We start from the raw sequence: 16,086 nt of genomic DNA on the forward strand, positions 1-16,086 counted from the left end.
CATGATCCTCTCATATCCCTTTTGCCAATCACCTGTCCAGCTCTTGGCTCCATCCCTCCCCTCCTGTCTTCTCCTATCATTTTTGATCTCCCCCTCTCCCTCTCACTTTCAATCTCTTACTAGCTCTTCCTTCAGTTAGTCCTGACGAAGGGTCTCGGCCCGAAACGTTGCCTGTACCTCTTCCTAGAGATGCTGCCTGGTCTGCCGCGTTCACCAGCAACTTTGATGTGTGTTGCTTGAATTTCCAGCATCTGCAGAATTCCTCGTGTTTGCGTATATTTCTTTTATATTTGGTTGCTAAAGATACTCTATTCAAGGCCCACTGAATCAACAGATCACCAGAATACTTTGGTTCTTAAACACCCAGCACTGCTACATCTATTATTTGGCAAAGAGTTAAAAATCATAACTCAGTTCCATTGCTCACATTATTGATTCAATACTGAATTCTGTTTAGCAATAACAAAATATTATTCATTGTACTGTCGCCCCACTGTGCAATTATATTGAGAATTAGATTGTGAAAGGTTAATAACTATTTGTACTCAGGAAAGACAATGTGTTAGAGACAATCCTAAAATAAGAGTAGGATAATAAGCAGAATTGGAAACTTCTGCTGGATCAAAGGCAAAGGTGACATCTTCATGTGTGAGAGTCAGAAATGGGAATGGAAAGTTTAAAGTTGCTGCCTTGGTATGGAGGAATAGCGGTCAACATTCACTGAGGCTAAAGCTAATCAGAGACTTTTGAGGGGTTTTAAGCAGACCCTTTCTTGTCAGCAAAGAACTGATCCAATGTTGGGCTTTTCACAAGTATCCCTTATGTCTGTGACCACGACAGGTAAAGCATAGGTTTTTAACCAATAAGATAAGGAATTTTAAACCAAAGGTTATGAATCAGAAAGGACAGATTATATGCAAATAATGTAACAAAAATGAAGTAATAATTCTTTCTTTCTTTTTCAATCTTTTTATTAGTTTCAACAACTAACACGTTACAAAAAGTACATAATAATTGGGATTATGTTAATTGATAATAATTATTAAAGTTTACAGTCAAGAAGCACATAGTTAGAAATATTCCAAAATCACACAGATTAACAACAAAATATAGAAAGAGTATACATAAAATATTAAAAAATCATAAAAAAAAGAAAAAGACAAAAAAACCCTAAAAAAAATCTACCCAAACTAAAGAAAACTACGGAAAAAAAGAAAAGAAAGGGCTATTATGATATCTCAGATAGAACCAATAGTGTCGCCACTTCCGCTCCTCTCCCTATAAATTGAAATCACAAGATAGATTGACAAGGGACAGATTACATCGTGTGGAAGTATTGGATAAATGGTCTCCAAGTCTCATCAAATTTAATAGATGGGTCAAAAATAACACTTCTAATTTTTTCTAGATTTAAACAAGATATAGTTTGAGAAAACCAATGAAATGTTGTAGGGGGATTAATCTCTTTCCAATTCAATAGTATAGATCTTCTAGCCATTAAAGTAACAAAAGCGATCATCTGACAAACTGAAGGGGTCAAATGATGTTTTTCAATCATTGGTAAACAAATAATAATTAAGAAAGAAAAATGAATTAAAAAGAGAGAGTTAAAAGAGAGGTGCCAAAAAAAAGAAAAGTTAAGAAACTTTACATTCTGAAGACACAAAACTCCTTACTTTAGTGTGAGTCACCCATTTTTTTGTGCTCATTGTCTCTCCTGGTCTCACACTTAAATTAATGTAATATCCGTGGACTGTGAATAGTTTTGCTTGTTCTGCCTTTCCATTCTTTAATAAATACACATAAACTTTGTGTACCCATAGAAACACTTTTTTTACCCCTACATAGTATGCTGCAGTTTTTCATATATCATATTCATTAGAGATCACGATCATCTCTGAGTAGAAAGGTGTTCATTAAAATCCACCTTCAAAGACTGGAGAACAAAAGTTTTGCTGATGCAGTAGTATAGTGTTAAGGAACTCTTACCTTGCCCGATGATTCACTTTTCAGATGAGGTGCTAATCCATGCAAGTAAAATAAAAGGTATTTTATATTCCGCAAAGCAAAGAAGCATTAGCTTTTACTCCCATCCTCTTTTCCTTCAGTAAGATCTCTACAAAACGTTATCCAGCGCCTGGAGTAAAACTTTAATTGATAAATTTCCTGCGTTAAAACAGTCATTACTCTTCAAACCTACTCATTGGATGTAAAAAGATTGTGAAGTGCATTACAGTTGAGAAAAGTGTTAAATGGATGAAAATTCTTTCTGCCAGCGTCTGTCTGAAGTTTGGGCTTGGCTTTCACATACACTGGTTCACATTTATTCATTCACCCGGCAGCTGTTTGTAATGTTTCCAACTACCTATTAGTATCTGAATAAAGCAGAGAATATTATATACAAAATAAATATGTTTTATTATAATTAGGAAATAACTGCATTAAGTAAAATCTAAATCTGTTTATGTTGCCTTTTCTAGGAATATTCTTACACGGGCTTTGGCCAGGGGCAATATGCACAGTATTATAATAATTCTCCATATACTTATATGACAAGCAACAACAGCAGTCCAGCACCTCCTTCGACCACTACAACATATCAACTCCAAAGTGCACCATCTGTCACAAGTCAGGCTATTACAGATGCCGTTACAGGTAATAAAAACACTTCTAAATTTACCTGCTGTTGAAATTTACTTTCAGGAGCTAAGTGTAGGAAGTAAAATATTCAGGGATTCAGATTATTTGAGGTAACTTAGTTCCGTAATTCAATTCCTAACCTAGTCACGTGGAATACAGATCTGGAGATGTGCGTTAAATCTCATTGTGCCTTTTGGGGAATTTAAATAAACTTAACTTGGCAAATCTTGAACAAAAAATGTTGGAAACAGGAATTCTGATCCTGACACAGCTAAGTGTTGTAAAGCCAAGCTGGTTCATTAATGATTATTAATACTGTAAAAGGTATATGATGTTTTTCCCAAATTTGACCTCAATTTGACTCCATAGCAACATTGATGTCATAGACTCAATGGACTTGGTATTGGTCCACTGAGCTATTCAGTTGTTTAAAAAACTACTTTGCAGCTAGAAACTGTATGTTTGCCAGAATAGCTCCTTGGATATAAATGCTGACCTCTTCTCTTAAGATATGTTCCTGTCTGTGGAGCCAACTAGTTAGCAGAAAGTATAGAGTGGTTCTCAGAATGAGGAAAAACTATATCTGTGCTAAAAAGAAGGTTTGGATATCTGGCTGGGTTTGTGTAAGTGAGAGAAGACCTTCCACTTGTTGTCACTTGTGTTCTCCAAGTTCAGTGTTTAAAGGTTGGCATGTTAGACAAGAATTAGAAATAGGTAGATAATGATCCATCAACAAGTGGACGTAGAAAAAGAACTAGCAACAATTGAAACATATTCAAGTCAAGGTGAATGTCAATTAAAATAAAATTTCCTTCATTATTTTGGCCTAACAGCTGTTAGCAATACAGTAGATCTGAAGTTCAAAGTAAATTTTTTATCAAAATACATATATGTCACCATATAGAACTCTGAGATTCACTTTATTGTGGGCACTCACAGTAAATACAGGAAACACAATAGAATCACTAAAATACCACATCCTACAGGGTGGACAAACAACAGTGTGCGAAAGACAACAAACTGCAAATCAAAGGGGAAAAAAAAACAATAAATAAATAAGCGATAAATATCAATGACGAGTTGAAGAGTCCATACGTTGTGGGAACAGTTCAGTAATAGGGAGACTGAAGTTGAGTGATGTTAGCCCCTCTGGTTCAAGAGCCTGATGGTTGAGGGGTAATAACTGTTCCTGAACCTCTGAGGCCTCTGCACCTTCTTCCTGATGACAGCAGCGAGAAGAGAGCATAGCCTGATGATGAATGCTGCTTTCCTGTGACAGCACCCCATGTAGATGTGCTCAGTGATGGGGAGGACCTTATCCTCGCTGGACTGGGCCGTATCCACTACTATTTGTGGATTTATCCATTCAAGTGTTTCCATACCAGGCTGTGATGCAACCAGCCAGTATACTCTGCACCACCCATCTATGGAAGTTTGTCAAAGTTTTAGATGACATTCCAAATCTCCACAAAATTTGAAGGAAGGAGATATGCTGCCATGCTTTTTTCGTAATGGCACTTGTGTACTGGACCCAAGACCCGGCCTCTGAAATGATAAAACCAAAACATTTTAAGCTGCTGACCCTCTCCTTTTCTGATTTCCACCCCACCCCCACCCCACTTCCATCAGTGAGGACAGGCTCAAGGACCTCTGGTTCCTTCCTCCGGAAGTCATTAATCAGCTCCATGATCTTGCTGCTATTGAATGAGGGGTTGTTGTTGTGGCGTCACTCAGCCAGATTTTCAATCTCCCTCCTGCAGTATATGCAGATTCGTTACCTTCTGTGATACGGCCAGAGTCGGTGGTGTTGTCAGCAAATTTAAGTATGTCATTGGAGCTGTGCTTAGCCTCACAGTCATATTATAAATTGAATGGGGCAAGGGGCTAAACACCAGTCTTGTAGTGCGCCTGTGCTGAGGTTGATTGTGGAGAAGTTGTTGCCAATCCGAACTGAAGGATTCAGTTTCACAAGGAGGTACTGACCCTAAGGTCTTGAAGCTATTGATTAGTTTTGAGGGGATGGTAGCACTGAATGCCGAGCTGTAGCCAATGAAGTGCATCCTGATGTATGCATCTTCACTGTCCAGATGGTTCAGTTGCAGGACTAACCTCCAGAGTTCTGGGTCATTGATCCAGGCATTGAGTTTGAATTCCACTGTTGTAGCTGCAAAAATTAACTGTAAATTAATCTGGAATTTAAAAGAAAATGAAGTTTGACGCTGTGATGGTAACCATAAAGGCACCAGATTATTATGATAACCCACATGATTCACTGATGTCCTTCAGGTAAGGTCAATAGCTCAAAGGTCCAAGCAAATTTATTATCAAATACAGTATGAGTATGTCACCATGTACTACCCTGGGATTTATTTTCTTGCAGACATTCACAGTGTTACGTACCCCGTAACTGGGTTGCCAAACCAGCAGAAATGGATCACTCAGTTGGAGTCTGGATTACTGGAACTAAGAAAGTTTTATTAAAGAAACAAGCAACACAGTACTCTAATCAAAAGGATAATAAATGCAACAGTTCAGCAATGATAAACACACATGTACACAGAATTAGGATAACAGGATCAATCAAGCTCTATCATCGTCTAGGGGTAAATGACCAGTTTCAAAGTGACGCAAAGTTCAGTTCAATTGAGTTCAGTTCAGTTCACAGTAATCATTGCCATGGGAGATGGACAGTGGGGGGAAGGAGAGAGAGAGCAAAAACGAATGAATATTCAAACGGCTTCCACACAGACCTTCGATATTCTTCGCAGTCAGCTTTCGGGCGAGCCCCTTGTGATGTCTTCTGAGGTCACCGACCGTGACCCCTCCGTTTCCAGATACGATCGTTTCTCTGTGGTGAACCTGGCACCCAGGCAAGGGCAGACACACACCAGGTTCCCACCGATCGTACCTTTCCACCCTGTGCGTCTATGGCTTGGTCCCGCGATCAGCCCTCCAAAACCTCCCACCGACTTGTGGGAGACGCACCACTTCCAGGGTCTCGTTACCTCAGGGTGTCGTGTGTGTCTTGCCTTAGCGAACCTGTCCCTTTTTATCCCCCTGCTGGGGTATCGCCTGTCCATCACTTCAAACAGTTCAGGGTTCAAAGGGGGGCCGATCTTGACAGCTCTCCTTCTGTCCCTTAATTAACATTTCCAAATGCTGCTCCATTGTTTTCCTTATCTCTCTTTCTCCTGAAGACAGGTGGCAGACCAACTGCTGATCCCACTGGTGCCAGCACAGGACAGCTACATCTTAATCTATGTGTATTCTTGTCACAACAGTAGAACAAAGAAATACAATAGAATCAATAAAAACTACGCATAAACAAAGACTGAAAAACAATCGACACGAAAAGATGACAAAACTGTGCAAATACAAAAATAAAATTAATATTGAGAACATGAGGTGTAGAAACCTTGAAAGTGAGTCTATTGATTATGGCAGTGGTCCCCAACCTTCGGGCCGCAGGCCGATACTGGGCCGTGAAGCGTGCAAGGGTGCAGCGGTAGCCGGAGCGCAGCCAGCACATCTATAAGAAAAAAGCCGAAATAAACAAGCTAATACATTAGGTGCCGCCCAGAAGCCAGTCTTCATTAGAGGAAGTGAGGTGGAGAGAGTCAATAACTTTAAATTCTTCGGCATTAAGGATTGACATTTCTTTCTCTGAAAAGTGTCAGAGGATTTGTCCTGGGACCAGCATGTAACTGTCATTACAAAGAAAGCACAGCAGCGCCTATACTTTATTAGAAGTTTGCGTAAATTCAACATGACACCCGATCCTGTCTTTTCAGCCTGTCTGGGCTGGTGTTTAAATTGACCAAACAATGGAACAGCTAAAGGCTCCAGCGCCCTGGCAAGAGGAGTGAACATCACGTAGAACAAGTGAAATTGGCAATCGCCTCTGATCTGGGCCAACATTTACGTGCCAGGCGGCACCTAATTAATTAGATTGTTTATTTTGGTTTTTTTCTTAAAGATGTGCTGGGTGCGCTCCGGCTACCACTGCACCCCTGCATGCTTAGCAGCCCGGAGGTTGGGGACCACTGGATTATGGTATCAGTTCAGAGTTCAGATGAGTGAAGTTACCACACTGGCTCAGGAGCCTGATGGTTGAACAGTAATAATTGTTCCTGAACCTAGTAGCGTGGGATGTTAGACTCCTGTATCTTCTTTCCAATTACAGCAATCAGAAGAGAGTATGGCCTGGATGGTGGGGATCCTTGATGAATGATGCTGCTTTCTTGTGGCAGCTCTCCTTGTAGATACGCTCAATGCTGGGGATGACTTGTCCAACTGTACATACACAGTCTCTCTTTTGTGTGACTCCAAGCCCACAGTTTGAGTGACTCTTAACTACTTCCTCAGTGCAAGGGCAGTTAGGTATGGAAAATATACATAGGCACTTTTCTAAAGTGGGCATGTAATAGCAACTGGTAAACTCAATGACACATTTCAGGAAGTCTTTGAGTGATGCCTCAAGTAAAATAAATTATCAAGGCAATTTATCTCTGCACATCCATAGTACTATCTTTTTAGAAAGATACTTTGGTTTAAGTACCACATGTGGTTGGGCCTGGGATCAGATAGGTGAAGGCTATATAGAACTATAATCAGTATCACATATTGAATGTAGCCCTTATCCTGAGGCATTTGGATCCTGAGATTGATATGCACCAGGCTTGTGTTCTTATTGTTGGTTCATCATGTTTGGTTTGGAAAATATTCGAAGAGACCAGATATATAAGTATTTGGATAGATAGAGACTGATTAAGGATCGTCAATATGGTTCTATGCTTGGTAAATTGTATCTAACCAATGTTTTAGAGTTTTTGAGAAGTTACCAGGAAGGTTGATGAATGCAAAGCAGTGGACATTATCTACATGGACCTTAGCAAGGTCTTTGACAAGGTCCCACATGAGAGGTTGGCCAAGAAATTTAAGTCACTTGGCGTTCAAGGTGGAGAAGAAAATTGGATTGGACAGAAGAAGCCAGAGAGATATAGTAGATGGTTGCTTCTCTGATTAGTGGTTGTGCCGTAGGAATTAGTGCTGAGTCTGTTGTTGTTTGTCATCTATATCAATGACCTGGATTAACAGATTTGAGAATGACACCAAGATTGGGGGCATAGTGGACAGCAAGGAGGACTATCAAAGCTCACAGTGAGATCTTGACCATTTGGTGAAATGAGCTGAAAAATGACAAATGGAATTTAATGCGGACAAGTGTGAGGTGTTGCATTTTGGGAGGACCAACCAGGGCAGGTCTTACACAGTGAGAGGTAGGGCACTGAGAAGTGTGGTAGAACAGAGGGATCTGGGAAAATGGATCCATAATACCTTGAAAACAGTGTCACAAATAGAGAGAGTCATAAGGAAAGCTTTTGGCATGTTGACCTTTATAAATCAATGTACTGAATATGGAATTGGGATGCTATGTGGAAATTGTGCAAGACATTGATTGGTGAGGCCTAATTTGGAGTATTGTGTGCATTTGGGTCACCTACATACTGAAAAGATGTAAATAAGGTTAAAAGAGTGCAGAGAAAATTTACAAGGATGTTGCTGGGACTTGAGGACCTGAGTTATTGGAAAAGGCTGAATGCTTAAGACTTTATTCCTGAGAATATAGAAGAATGAGGGGAGAATTGATGGAGGTGTACAAAATTATGAGGGGTGTAGATAGGGCAAATGTAAGCAGGCTTGTTCCTTGGAGGATGGGTGAGATCAGAATTAGAGGTCATTGGTTAAGGGTGAAAGTGAGAAGTTTACGGGGAACATAAGGAAGAACTTCTTCACTCAGAGGGTTGTGAGAGTGTGGAATGAGCTGCCTGCACAATTGGTGGATGCAGGTCCAATTTCAACATTTAAGAGAAATTCGGATTGGTGCAGGGATGTGAGTGGTATGGAAGGCTATGGTTAGGGTGCAGGGCAATGGGACTAGGCAGAATAATAGTTCGGCATGGCCTAGATGGGCCAAAGGGCCTGTTTCTGTACTGGTAGTGTTCTATGACTCTGACTCTATTAAAAACCTACCTTCCCCATTTCTGCTTCTTGTGAAGGCCATAACACATAACTTCCCATGAATTTTTGCTCTGCTGAATGCCCTCTGACATGAGCCTTGCAAATGCCCAATCTTACAGCTTGTCATCCAGCTCTCTAGGCCAAGAAAAGGTATCTCACTCTTTCAAGCTACAAAGGTTCAATCTAGACCCATTGATCTACATTTTCTTTATCTTAAGCCTCTTTAGCCTGCTTTTATTTTTATATTCCTTAAGCATTACATCCCCCTCAGCCAACTCAAGCAGGACACATCCCAAGTGTCATCATGCCGGGATTTAGGAAAAGGTCTTTGGTCCTTTAGATATTTTTCCCTGGCAAGGTCAGTTAGTTGGTTGCCGTTGTCCATTGGTTACATGCCAGAAAGTTCATATCTACCGTTACATTCCATGATGTGTGTGATTTTACACACATAAAAAGGCTGTTGAAGAAGCTCTCTCTTCATAGTAGTCTTCACAACTGGCTGGTGTGTTTATGGACATTTTTAATCTCTCCCTCTTCCAGTGTGTCATACCCTCCTGTTTCAAATTGTCCATCATTGCCCTGTCGCACTAACCTCAATTATTACCAAATGCTTTGAGAGGCTGGTTAAAGACTACATCTGCAGCATCCTACCACCCACACTGGACCCCCTACAATTCACCTACCAAAGGAATTGGTCTACCGATGATGCCGTAACCTCAGCACTACACCTGGAGAAGAGGGATGCATATGTTAGAATGCTGTTCCTGGACTACAGTTCAGCATTCAACACTATAATTCCCTCTAGACATGACAGGAAGCTCAGAGACCTCGGCCTGCACCCCACCTTGTGCGGCTGGATCCTGGACTTCCTATCAGATGGTAAGGATAGGCTCCCTCACCTCTGCCCCTCTGACTCTCAACACAGGTGCCCCCCACGTTTGTGTCCTGAATCCCCTCCTCTACCCCCTTTACATCCACGACTGTGCTGACACACACAGCTCCAGTCTGCTGATCAAATTTGCAGGTGCCTTATTTCTGGTGGTGACGAGACAGCCTACAGAGAAGAGGTTAACACCCTAACACAGTGGTGTTAAGATAACAACCTCTCCCTCAATGTCCAAAAAACAAAAGAGCTGAATCTGCAGGATTCGACAGGTTTGGACTCTGAAGTGGTGTCAGAGGACTGGAAAATTGCAAATGTCACTCCACTCTTTAAGAAAGGCGGATGGCAGCAGCAAGAAAATTATTTAGACTGTTAGCCTGATCTCAGTGGTTGTTAAGATGTTGAAGTCAATTGGTAAGAGCCCATGCCAGTAACTTTGCTGTAATGCCTTGGGCTCTTAACTTGGTAAGCAGCCTCATGTGTGGCACCTTGTCAAGGGCCTTCTGAAAGTTCAAATATATCCACTGCATCCCCCTTATCTATCCTGTGTGTAATTTCCTCAAAGAATTCCAACAGGTTCGTCAGGCAATATTTTCCTTTAAGAAAATGGTGGTGCTGGCTCGAAGGGCTGAATGGCCTACTCCTGCACCCATTGTCTATTGAAACCATGCTGACTTTGTCCTACATTGTCCTGTGTCACTAAGTACTCCATAACCTCATTCCTATCAATTGACTCCACAATCACTACTGCCTCATCTTTCCTCAAGAGCAGGGATGTGATGCTGAGGCTTTATAAGGAACTGATGAGGCCTCACCTTGAGTATTGTGAACAATTTTGGGCTTCTCATCTAAGACAAGTTGTGCTGGCATTGGAGAGGGTTCAGAGCAGGCTCACAAGGAAGATTCCGGGACTGAAATGGTTATCATATGAGGAATGTTTAATAGCTCTACTCACTGGAATTTAGAAGAATGAGGGGGATCTCATTGAAGCCTTTTGAATGTTGAAAGAACGAGACAGAGTAAATGGAGAAAGGATGTTTCCCATGGTCAGGGAATCTAGGACAAGAGGGCACAGGCTCAGGATAGAGGAGCACCATTTAAAACAGAGATGTGGAGACATTTTTTTAGCCAGAAGGTGGTGAATTTGTGGAACTTATTATCACAGACAGCTGTGGAGGCCAGGTGGTTGGGTGTATCTAAAGTAGAGCTTGATGGGTTCTTGATTGGACATGGCATTAAAGGCTACGGGGAGAAGGCTGGCAAGTGGGGCTGCGGAGGGGAAAAAGGATCAGCCATGAGTGAATGGTGGAGCAGACTCGATAGGCCAAATGGCCTAATTCTGCTCTTTTGTCTTCGGAACTAATAACCTCTTGAACAAAAAGGAATACCTACACTCCTTTGCCTAACCAATGAGATGTTCTCACAACCATTGATCTCACTTTAGTGACTCTTTATCTTGTTATTTTATGTTATAATTATTTATTGCTATTTATTTATATTTGCATTTGCACAGATTGTTGCCTTCTGCACTCTGGTTGATCTTTCGTTGATCCTGTTATAGTTACTATTCTATAGATTTGCTGAGTATGCCCACAGGAAAATGAATCTCAGCTGTATATGGTGACGCACTCTGATAATAAAACTTCCTTTGAACTTTTCAACTTTGAACTATTTCATTGTTCAGATGTGAATTTGAGACGATTTTCAGTTGTAATTTTCAAGTGAAGATTGTGCACGTATACAATACTGATAAAAAAACTCTTCCTCAACTGAGCATGCAGACTCAGATGAATGATGGGTTAAGTAGCTGGGATCTTGTGACAGATTTGTTCAGCCTATCATGTGTTTTTTAACCCTGTGAAGATACGTATTTGATGAAACACCTCCAAGCAAAAATGTGTGGTGCTAGTATTCACAGTGACCACCAACTCTCTGGACACATTGCACTCGTGTTGAATGGATGGCTACCTCAGGGTGCCAAAACAGAGGTGCTTTATTTTCCAAAGCTGAAAATGATATATTACAGCTAGAGTTAAAAGAATATATGCTTTTTTATTGTTCACCAAAGGAGTTTGTGTTGAATTGCATGATTTAAATAGTTTCATATTTTAAGAAATCCTACTTCCATCCAAACTCCTCACACATGCCTCACATACGATACAATATGCAAGACATTAGAATTTAATGAGAAGTTAACTTTGATCAGTCAAATTACACACTGCCACTTCTGTAACCATTGCAGAAATTCCTCCTCCAAAATGATTATTCTGTAGAATAATGATACAGAAAAAAACATCTAAGCATTTTAGGCCCACAGAGTACCTAAAAATAGAATAAAAGCCATCAGGGGAAAAAGATTACCAAGTTATAAGTTCACTCAAGTATAGCAGTTAAAGAAAATAAACTGCCAATAATTTGTCCATTCTATTTTTGGAACAGAGGTGCTCAGGTATTTTGAAGAGCAGGCAAATGTAATTCAGAATACTGTTTACACAGTTTTATAATTATTGCTCTGTAAAGGGTAGTAAAGTTACTATAATTCAGATATTCCTCCTGGACGTGTTTTATACATTTCTTTTCGAAGTTTTGCAAGGGTCCATTTTCAGAAAAAACAGGGTGGGGTTGCATTTGTTGGAATCTGTCAGAAAGTTTGTTGGACAAGTATTTGCAAAGGAAACAAGTGCTGACCATGGGAAAAAAAAATCATGGAAGTCAGCTAAATACTTAAGTAATTAGTACATAGTGCTTAGAAAATAGAGGGCTATGGGTAACCCTAGGTAATTTCTAAAGTAAGTACATGTTCAGCACAGCATTGTGGGCCGAAGGGCCTGTATTATTATGTAGTTCTAATTCCTTTTAAGTCTGCCATTTAACTAACTAGAGCAAAACTAGCACAATATGGCACTGTTAAATGCAAGTAACAGGCCATGTAACATCTGTGCAGACAAAGATATTGATAACAGCTATGACGACATGGTTCAGAACTTACTGAAAACTTAGTTTCTATAACTGTGCCAATTTGGACCATTTTCTGCCTTGAAAAAGTACTTGTTGAAATATAATATGCACTTATTTGAAGCTGTCAGCTAATTGGGCACAGCATCGAACATCGTACAGATCACAGGAAATTCTATCATTGTGATTCAAAACAAAAAAAGATAAAGTAGACCCCAGCCATTGGGAGTAGAACAATGTAGCTATCTGAAGATAATATGCAACAAATCCTGGGAATCCAACTCAAAGCAGAAATATAGGAAAATGTTAGTGAGTCAAGCAGCAAATATGAAAAAGGAAGCTAATAAATGTATCAGGTCAATGATCATTTGTCAGGGAAGAAAATAAAGTGATTGAGCGTATTAATTATATCTTGAATTATCTGTATCTAAAAGTTTAGATTTTCAGGTTCCAGCACTTGGGCATATGTGACTACGGCAAAAGAATTGCTGTCTTGTTAAGTATCGGCAACAGCTAGTCTTCCCAGATCTTTCTTGGTTTAGTCCATTTATGTAGTGGGTACCAACACCTGATCTGGACTCATCCCCTCAATAAAGTAAGAGCCCACTTCAATGGAAAGGGATGAAGAAATTGGCACTCTTACAGAGTACATGGAGAACAGCCCCAAATATACATGCAGCTGTAGACCCACAAGATGAGGACAAAAGGTTTCCCCATGTTAGTAAAGAGCACATTTACAAATCTACATTTAAAATGAATTGGGGATGTTGCGTTTGTGCCAGAAATTGTGGTTCGAATGCAGAATTTTTGTTTTACATGCTTATTACTGAGAATTGCCAGAGAAATAACAACTGCTGAGTTTACTAGTGTTTTCCCATTCTTCATTCCAGTGGTCTTGAGCTTTGCAGCTAACACACGGTGTAACTCAGCATTTCAGAGTGGGTCTCATAACATACCTGTCCCTCGAATTATGATAAATACATCATTACCATTAACCATGATAGTATTAGATTTTCCTACTTGATGCCAATCATACTGGTTTGTATCAAATCACATTTGAGCTAATTTATTAAGTTCTATAGACATTTTTTATCAGATTCCAGCAATTCAAATGTGCATAAAATGGAAACTTTGATATCCTAGAATAACTCCCCTTCATATGTCAAAGTAGGCTGATAGCTTGAGGTGGGGCAAAACTGTTAATCCCAGCAAAGGAGATCTGTGACCCATTTTAACAATTCTCCACCCATGCCTTCTGTCTCTTTTCTGCCAGGAGAATACATGCAAACCTGCACTCTGTTTCTGGGAGTGCAGTGCAGGTTACAACTTTGTTACTGGTGTGGGGGCTGCATTTGTAAAAAGTGGAGTCCACATAGAAAAAAGTAAATACTGTGTTTATTTTAGACTTTTTCCACCTAAATTTCATAAGATTGATTCCATAACCTGGATTTTTTGGGAGTGATTTGTGAATTCCATAAATGTAAATTCCATTACCCAAACTGCCATATCAGAAGAGCCTTCAGAAATCACTAAATCTGATTTTGAAGAATAAACCGGTTTTGTAATGCTTTATATGCCTTGCGTTTAAAACTATTTAGAACAATTTGCAGTATAGTTACAGTGAGGTAGGCAGAAAATAAAGAGATGGCCCAGTAATCCATGTTTTTTTGATGATGTTCCTATGACCATCTGGGTTCCTGATGATCCTAAAGATGGATCTTTGAAAATACAGCTAGAATATGAAGCTGGTTGAGGCCTTGTCCCCACAATCTTCAGATTCACAAGTGAGGAAGTAACTGTAAAACCACAATAACACTTGGAGTTAAAAGCTTTGTTATAACAGGGGTTCCCTACTTTTTTTGGGCCATGAACCCCTACCATTAATGAGGGGGTCTGTGGATCCCAGGTTGGGAACCCCTGTGCTGTAGTTAATTTGATGAATTAAATAAAAAGTTGAAATTTTTCAAAGATCTGTCATAGTGAGAAGTATATAGAACTTTCCATGATAACTGGAATCTGAAGACTAATTTAGTAATTACTTTCCAAAATATGGTTGCCTCACTATAGGAAGGATGTGGAAACCATAGAAAGGGTGCAGAGGAGATTTACAAGGATGTTGCCTGGATTGGGGAGCAAGCCTTATGAGAATAGGTTGAGTAAACTCGACCTTTTCTCCTTGGAGAGATGGAGGATGAGAGGTGACCTGATAGAATTCTATAAGATGATGAGAGGCATTGATCGTGTGGATAGTCAGAGGCTTTTTCCCAGGACTGAAATGGCTAACGTGAGAGGGCACAGTTTTAAGGTGCTTGGAAGTAGGCACAGAGGAGATGTCAGGGGTTTTTTACGCAGAGAGTGGTGAATGCATGGAATGGGCTGCTGGCGATGGTGGTGAAGATGGATACCATAGGGTCTTTTATGAGACTCTTGGATAGGTACATGGAGCTTAGAAAAATAGAGGACTACAGGTAACCTGAGGTAATTTCAAAGGCAAGGACATGTTCGGCACAGCTTTGTGGGCCAAGGGGCCTGTATTGTGCTGTAGGCTTTCGATGTTTCTATGTTCCTAATACAGAAAGTAGAGTATCACAGGAATGGATTTAACATTCATCTATTAATCTTACAATTCCAATTTTGTCTTTATCACCAAAAAAAAGAATCCTCTACATTATCCAACATATTAATGCCTGGTTGTAAGTTTATTCCCTCTTAAGATGCAGCAAACACACTTGTATAAAAACCCTTCAAGTGAAGGAGGAAGGTGAAAGTCATTTTGTATTTCAGGTGAATTCGGTACCATCCACAGTCCATCCGCAACCATTAAAGATTCAGAGTCGGATCGGTTACGTAGAGCTTCAGATGGAAAATCACGTGGCAGGGGTAGGAGAAATAATAACCCGTCTCCTCCTCCAGACAGTGACCTTGAGGTAAGACTGATATCTGGATGCCATTAAAAGTGACAAAATTGAAGTGATGTATGAGCACAAATAAATGCTCCACTTCCTAACATCATAATGATCTTCAGCTGATAATAAAAGATTTGAATTGTTTAAAATCTTTTTGCTTCCACAGTAGCAGTTTATTGTATTGATCTTTTAATGCTAATTCTCTTGACGAACGATCTGTTAAATGAATGAATTAGTTAATACAATGTAATCTGGTAACCACCAAGCACTAAGCTACCATCACCTGCATGCATTACCTCATTTGATGAGTGGCTTAACAATAGATTAGGCTGGTCTCAGGCTTTGACTTTAAGTCTTTTGGTGAGTAATGTAGAAACCTGGGTCATGACATAGTAGCACTTAACAACAACTCCCCCAGGTTTTATAATTATTGATTGAGGTATCCTTTTACAATATGCAGAGGACAACATTGATTTCTTTGTCTTTTCACAGCGAGTGTTCATATGGGACCTGGATGAAACTATCATTGTTTTTCACTCTTTGCTCACAGGATCCTACGCCAATAGATATGGACGGGTAAGAACCAAACAAAGTGACTGTGCACTTAAAGATTATTTTTTCTGAAGAATGTCTCATTGAGAAATATGATGAATGTTAGATTTTATTGAAAGTTTGTCATCA

At 39.9% G+C, this 16,086-nt stretch overlaps 1 protein-coding gene across 1 annotated transcript in view; it reads left to right on the forward strand.

Moving 5' to 3' along the window:
* eya1 (EYA transcriptional coactivator and phosphatase 1) overlaps positions 1-16,086 on the forward strand; it is a 197,198-nt gene that overhangs the window by 76,799 nt on the left and 104,313 nt on the right. Inside the window, exons 9-11 of the mRNA XM_072253224.1 lie at positions 2,481-2,655; positions 15,284-15,426; positions 15,898-15,981. Coding sequence (XP_072109325.1) covers positions 2,481-2,655; positions 15,284-15,426; positions 15,898-15,981 — 402 coding nt within the window. The remainder of the gene's footprint in view (positions 1-2,480; positions 2,656-15,283; positions 15,427-15,897; positions 15,982-16,086) is intronic.

This window comes from Mobula birostris, chromosome 1 (assembly GCF_030028105.1).
Source record: "Mobula birostris isolate sMobBir1 chromosome 1, sMobBir1.hap1, whole genome shotgun sequence".
In the NCBI taxonomy this organism is placed as follows: Eukaryota; Metazoa; Chordata; class Chondrichthyes; order Myliobatiformes; family Myliobatidae; genus Mobula; species Mobula birostris.